At 42.2% G+C, this 7,423-nt stretch overlaps 1 protein-coding gene across 1 annotated transcript; it reads left to right on the forward strand.

The window, feature by feature from the left end:
- The first annotated feature begins 5,605 nt into the window (after nt 1–5,605).
- Nucleotides 5,606–6,913, forward strand: LOC122765188 (ribosyldihydronicotinamide dehydrogenase [quinone]-like). Its single transcript, XM_044019321.1, has 6 exons — nt 5,606–5,680; nt 5,751–5,915; nt 5,994–6,124; nt 6,205–6,318; nt 6,396–6,497; nt 6,564–6,913. The coding sequence occupies exons 1-6, from the start codon at nt 5,677–5,679 to the stop codon at nt 6,858–6,860; spliced, it is 813 nt and encodes a 270-aa protein (XP_043875256.1). The 5' UTR covers nt 5,606–5,676; the 3' UTR covers nt 6,861–6,913.
- The last annotated feature ends 510 nt before the right edge of the window (nt 6,914–7,423 follow it).

A 7,423-nucleotide genomic window follows, 5' to 3' on the forward strand; every position in this document is an offset into this window, starting at 1 on the left:
GAATAATCTAATCTATATTGTGACATTTGCCGTTAGTATTAAGGAATCTGAGAATGTCACATGGAATATTTTGCAGTTTTAAGTCAGTTAAGTCAGCTTAGGGACAGTTCCTGGTGCTGAAATGAGTCCAGGTCAAAACAAACCAAGAGAGCTACATTTCATATCATATCATTTTTTATATATGGATATTTTATACCTATGTGTTGTCTAATGGTCCAGGGGTTCCGTTTGTGTCAACAGCCTCACTTCACATTATTAGTAATGCATAACATTCAGTCCATTCACCTCTGCTAGACCATTTTAGTTCTGCAGATTCTTCATTCACTCTTCTCCCACAAATACCTCACTCACTCACTCACTCATCTTCTGACACTATCCTCCACCTGAGGGGGGCGCTGGTGCCAATCCCAGCTGACATAGCCAGTCCATCACATAGAAATAAACAACACTCACACCTATGGTCAAACTCCTTGTTCCAACCGGGTCTGTAGGAATAATAGGACGTTGCTTTTTGCCACACTCCCTGTGCTGTGCACTGTGTCATCGCCTCCCTCTCGCCTACACCATTTATCCAGGGTTTAACTCCTCATCTGTCTCAGTCCTGACACCATCTGTTTGAAGCTGAGGCAGCAAACCGTTCAGAATAGAATAGAATAGGGTACAACGCACACAATTGTGGGTGCTCCACACAGCAACAGTGCACTAAGAGGTGAAATATGGAATAATAAGTGCAACTTTACTACAACAAAATACACATAAACAGCAAATAATCCACGGGATTAAGCAATATAATAGACTGTAAGGTGCAGAGGAGCTCTGTATGTGTGTGTGTGTGTGTGTCGGGGTGTGGGTGGTATACATTTACTGATTTATGTCTGTATGGCCCGGGGGAAGAAAGTGTTTGTCAGTGCGGTGGTGTGGGATTTGATTGAGGGCAACAGGTCAAACAGGTGATGGGCAGGGTGTGAAGGGTTTCCTGTGATAGTTTTCCTGAGTCAGCAGGATCTGGATATTTCCTCCAGGGAGGGCAAAGGGCAGCCGATGATTTTTTTGGGGCAGAGTTAGTAACCCTCTGTGCAGCCTTCCTGTCCACAGCTGTGGAGCCTGCACACTCCACGAGAGGAGTGAAAGAAGGCCAGCAGTAGCTTCTAAAGTGTAATCACTCACTGTTTATCACCGTATCGTCCACACAAGGGGGAGCTGGAGAGAATCCCAGCTGACATAAGGTAAAAGGGGGGGCGGGGGGTACACACCCTGGACAGGGCAGCAGTCCATCGCATTGGTCATTTTCTGTGTGATAATAAATAATAATAAATACATATTTAATTACAGTAACCAAACAATCCTACATGCTATCCAATAACTGAACCTTTTAACTTCCTTAACTTTCAACCTCTTCACCTTCAGTCATGTCCAAGTCCTGTCATCCTCATGTGTTGCCATAAAATGGCAAATGCAAGTGCTAAAGTTCTTTTTTAAAATTTTAATCTGATCCCTGGTTTATCCCCCCCGCACCCAGTTTCCTCTCTGTCTGCTCACCATCTGCTGTCATATTTTGTTTCTGCCGGTTTGGAATCAGATATTTAATCAATCAGCTTTGTCACCATGGTTACGGCAGCTAGGAAGAAGCGGGGAGAGGCGTAAGGGAGGGAAGACAATACAGCAGCTCTGCTCCATTCCTCAAGGTTTTCTTTTGGTACAACTTCACTGCAAAAGCAAGAGTCAAGGATCCACTTAATGCTCGTTAAGTCATTATTGAAAGAAGACAAGGGACTCCCAGAAGATATTATCAATAACACAAGCTTTCATTATATTTCCTTGAATCATTTGCCTGAGATTAAAAAATTAAGAAATGACTCACTACATCGGGGCTACAACAGTTCAGTTATCAAACATGTTCTGTTGATTCTGTTCAGTTATTCTAGCCAATTAACAAGCCTGAGAGGTTTAAGAGTAAAGGCTTCATATGACACAACACTAGTCTGTGAAAAGTAAACTACACCTCATTGCTATTCTCTTCTGTTTAATCCACCTTTAATACATTGCGTTCAGTTGTGTTTCATATTGCACTTTTCTATCCTTGACTAGTCCTTACACTCCAGTTTTGCCATTCACATTCACATTCACATACACAACACTTTGTCTATCACACAGCCATTCACGTATAGCTGCAAGGAGGAATTTTGATTTGTTCATGGACATCAGCACAAAGGGGATTGGACCCTAACCCTCTGGGAGAAAGACGACTTTACCATCATCTCTTCAGACAATTGTAACTTATTATTTACTTATTGTGATCAGAATTAGGCATGCGATTAAACATCCAAAAAGATCAACTTTTTCTGTCACAAGAAATTATTTTATCATTTATAGTTTTATTTATCAGTAATAATCTACATATATATATATATATATATATATATATATATATATATATATATATATATATATATATATATATATATATATATATACACACACACATATACGTATATATTGTTTCAGACTTCTCTTTTTGAGTTAAGGCAGTGATCTATTCCCACTTTCCTTTTTAATCTTACAGATTAGAAGGACACATCTTTTTCAACAAAATTTTTCTGGTCCAGTTTTCATTTAAAATCTGGCTCTTGGTTCAGTTTTGCTTTCAGGTGTGCGCACGGAAATTGGAGACTGAATGTAAATGAAAGGACCCTAAATAAAACATAACTATTTTAGAGAAGCTCAAATGGAAAAGACAGAGTGGATGGATTTGTGAGACGTGTGGGGAATTATACAGGGGATTGCTTTTGTGATGTTTTATGTGAGTTTGCATCCAAGAAATGATGTCCTTCAAACTTAAAAGCCGCAGCTTTTAGTTTTGTTTATTGTAATTACATAAATAGAAAATGTCAGCCAATTACAGAGGACACCTGTTTCCAACTCCTCAGGGGCAGTTAAGGCAGAGTGGGAGAGCACTGAGACATGTTAATGTGGCAAAAAATAAAGAGTGACATTTTCACTTCATTCAGAGCATTTCCCGACGTAGTGGTCTCTTATCGCAGATCAAACAAATTAACAGATTAAAATTTGTCATCCACTCAATTAAAAACATTGTGTGTACATACTGTGTCACCATAGCACTGTCAATATTTATTTAACAACACACAGAAACACCAGATGTTCCTGAATCACAACAGCAGCTTTTGGATTAAAGTCAGGAAGCCACAGAAGCAGCTGTTTGAGAAACTGAAGCTTCTGTTTAACGTGCAGTCATCTCATGAATCACATATTTGGATCACAAATGGTGCAACTTAAAGCCATAGCAAACAGCATAGCTATTAACAGGTGCTAGCTGCCGTGTATATAGTTCATATAAATAGTATGCAATTATATTGCAGCTCCTACAGTGTGGTAATATATTGTATGCAGAAATCTATTCTTTATTCGTGTGCTTTTGCTCCATTACCTTGAAAACCTTGAGAGACACATCAGTCAGTCAGTCAGTCATCATCTAACCGCTTTATCCTCCACCAGAGGGTCGCGGGGGGTGCTGTGCCAATCTCAGCTACATCGGGCGATAGGCGGGGTACACCCTGGACAGTTCGCCAGTCCATCGCAGGGCCACACACAGCTAGAGACAAACAACCATTCACTCTCACACTCACATCTATGGTCAATTTAGAGTGTCCAATTTACCTAATCCCCACATTGCATGTTTTTGGACTGTGGGAGGAAGCCGGAGAACCCGGAGAGAACCCACGCACACACGGGGAGAACATGCAAACTCCATGCAGAAAGGCCCTTGTTCCAACCGGGGCTCGAACCCGGGTCTTCTCGCTGCAAGGCGAGAGTGCTAACCACTACACCACAGTGTGTCCCTTGAGAGACAAATAATACAAATAAAACAGATCTTGTGTCTGTGCCAGGCTGCAGGGCTGTGACTGTGTCTTTTTTAATTTTCATACACCCATTCCAGTAATTATGTCACTAACATTAGGTAGCAGTTTGTGTGCTTGACAGTGACTCTGCTCTGCCAATATATAAGCATAATTCATGACTCACCATCTGGATGGAGATTACCCAGTTTGGCCTTAACCTCCCAGTGCTCTGGCAGATATTCACCAACTGTGATTAAACCGTAAACTGCATCTAATAAATTTGTTCACTGGAGAACAGCCCAGATAATGTTGGCATCTAGTGGTTAAAAAAAGAAAAGAAAAGAAAGCGTGGATGTTGCACACTGAAGCCCAAAAGCATTACCAACTCACTAATACATCAATTTTTTGCAACAATATTTTTAATCAAGCACCTGAATGTCACTATTCTGCTTTAAATAGGTTTATAGGTTTTAAATTTTAAAATATAATAAATATAGATACATACAAAAATTTAATTTAATTTAATTTAATTTAATTTAATTTAATTTAATTTAATTTAATTTAATTTAATTTAATTGTTGTCCCTTACTTTTCGAGGAATGCCTGTATTATAGTGCCTGTATTATAGACGATCTGCATTTTCCTACATTGGCCACATGATGGCACTATAAGTCACATTTTACAGCAATATCTCGCTCTGTCCACAGTGAGTATTTTCAACCATTGTAGAAACTAATAAAAGAAAGAAAGAAAAAAACCTGACACATGTGGAAGAAAGTGTGAAACATGCACATAAAATGTTGCAACAAAACAGCCTGGGATCATGTTGCTCAATACATCACAAACCATGGAAACTTATCTCCCAGCAGACGACAAAAAGACATGCAGAGGGAATGTAGCCAGAGGCTCAATGTGAGGCACCGAGAACACAAACACACTAATGTGGCGATGGTGAGAACAGCCTGTCTCATAGCTACCAGAATGCCTCATATTCTTCTTTTTATTTTTAACAGTCCATGTGTTGATTTGACAAACTGACAAATACCCACACTCAACAGCCCAGGAAGAGAAAACCAGGAGAGGCACCGGGGAGGAAGATAGCATACAAAGCGTATCCATATGTCTCACTCATGTGGCATCGTTGCATGCCTGTGCACCCGTGTGCGAACACACAGCAGTGATCCCCCCCCCTCCATCGCAGGGGCTGCACAGACAGAGCTCAGGACTGATTTTGGTACCAGATGTGTGCCAGCTCGTGTCTGCCTTTCCATTGCAGGACTTCTTTTTTCACAGGGCAACGTTCGTGAGCTTACTCGACCACAGGCAACTGATGTTTTATTTTTTTTTTAGAGCAAAGTAAAGCAAAACAGAACTTGAAAACCAGTAACAGTAGACTACAGTGAGGGGACCACTAGTACACATGTGCTTAATGTGGTTTTGGATACACCAGGGGTGGCACACACAATTTTTAAACATCTTGTCCACAGAGACAGACATCGCTGTACGTGTAAGCTCCCAAACATCCACAGAGACTTTACACAAAAGCAGAGGAATAATCGTGGATTCAAAACTGCTAAAACATCTGCAGCTGTTGCAGCTTATTTTTAGATGCAGTAAAAAGCGTGTGGATGGGAGTCCTGAGAAACAGCCCCAGCAGCTGATTGGTTGATTGACATTGATTGCTTATTGACAGCACCTGTGAGGGTACAATGAGCCGTGAGCCCCTGCATATAAAAACAGCCCAGTTCCACACCATGTTCAGCTGCTTTCTCCATCGACACACAACTTGAGAAGTACACAAGCCGCAGTTTGGTCCAACATGGGTGAGTCATGTGTTATTTGGGAATCCTGAAGGGTGTTTCTGATTCTAACCTGTTAATCTTGCCTCAACAGCAAAGAAGGTTTTGATTGTGTATGCCCATCAGAGTGTGGCCTCGTTCAACGCTGCAGCCAAAAATGTGGCAGTGGAGGTTTTGTCAACCAAGGGCTGCACTGTTGAGGTTTCTGACCTGTATGCTATGAAGTTTCAAGCCTCTGCTACTGTGGAGGACATCACGGGTATGTAAACTTACACTGGCTTTACATTCTATACTCTTTGACTGTCCATCCTCAAGGACGTCTCTCTTGTCTTTGCAGGTGACGTTAAGGATACTGAGAACTTTCGTTATGCAGAAGAGACCAAGCTGGCATGGGAGGAAGGAAAGCTGTCTGCGGACATTACTGAGGAACAACGTAAAGTCAATGAGGCGGATCTGATCATCTTTCAGGTGAGCAGTCGTCGCAGTGATTTGTGTTTCAAATCCTGAGCGCTCCAGAATAAATTACTATTAAATGCTCCTTTTCTCAGTTCCCCATGTACTGGTCCACTGTTCCTGCAATCATGAAGGGCTGGTTTGACCGGGTGCTCACACTGGGCTTTGCCTACTCCCAAGATAAGATGTACAGCAATGGAATGTTCAAGGTAAAAATGAAGCGGCTTGCCTCATTAAACTAATGCATTGCTCTGCCTTGGATTTTATTTATCGATTTTCTCCACAGGGCAAGAAAGTTATGCTGTCCTTCACCACTGGCTGTCATGAGTCCATGTTTACTGAAAATGGCATCAGCGGAGACATCAATGTCACACTTTGGCCACTACAGGTATTTCTGAATTAATTAACTGAATCAAGTGTTAAATTCAGCACTAACACTTTTTTTTCTTTCCAGAATGGGATCCTCTACTACTGTGGCTTCCAGGTTCTGGCCCCCCAAATCTTCTGGGCTCCCTCTCTGATTTCTTCTGAGGAGCGTAAGGCCATGCTGGAGGCCTGGCGCACACGACTACAGGGACTCCTGGAAGAGGAGCCGCTGGGCTTCACTCCTCTGGACTGCTTTGACGAGAAGGGCTTCCAGTTGAAGCCTGAGGTTCGTGAGAAGCATGCAGCCAAGAAGGTTGGACTTGCAGTGGGAATCCACCTGGGGATGCCCCTCCCACCAAACAGCCAGGTGAAAGCTGGGGTCTGAGGAGGATGATGTCGTCCTGTCAATTTCATGCATTAAAAGCTTTAAAACCCAAATTCATTGTCTTGATGGTACTTTGAAAGAGGTTCAGTTTCTGCACATAATTGAAAGTAGTAGAAGGAAAGTTGGGCAAATGTGTGATCACTTCAGTTTTCATGGTGGCATTTAGTAAGATTTCACCAGGTAGACTTAAAGGTGACATAGAATGCTTGTATCACATGTTAGTTATGGAGGTCTACTTGCATATTAACTTTTCATGATTTAAAACCTCCTAATCGCTGCAAACAAGCCGATCGAAATATCTCCTCACTGACGCTCTCGTCAGCTGCGCTGTTTCAGACCAAAACCACACCCCCAGAATGTGGACTGTTGTGATTGGCCAGCCAATGAGAGCTTTCCCACTGTCGTGAATGGCCAGGTACCTGGAAGTGACGTAATAGATAGGCCAGCTCTCAGAAACTCAGCTCCTCTCTCTGGCAAGGTGCTCTGCATCTGAGCAGCTACGAGTAGTTCTCCGGTTGCATGTACGTAACCGGATGTGCCCGGACCAGGAGGCACTACGGTGG

The sequence above is a fragment of the Solea senegalensis genome, linkage group LG2 (assembly GCF_019176455.1).
Source record: "Solea senegalensis isolate Sse05_10M linkage group LG2, IFAPA_SoseM_1, whole genome shotgun sequence".
Classification (NCBI taxonomy): Eukaryota; Metazoa; Chordata; class Actinopteri; order Pleuronectiformes; family Soleidae; genus Solea; species Solea senegalensis.

Excerpts from the sequence above, each read along its gene's own strand:
- LOC122765188 (XM_044019321.1), top strand. Across the intron at positions 6,125-6,204 it reads CGGATCTGATCATCTTTCAG|TTCCCCATGTACTGGTCCAC; the intron begins GTGAGCAGTCGT and ends TCCTTTTCTCAG. Across the intron at positions 6,319-6,395 it reads ACAGCAATGGAATGTTCAAG|GGCAAGAAAGTTATGCTGTC; the intron begins GTAAAAATGAAG and ends TTTTCTCCACAG.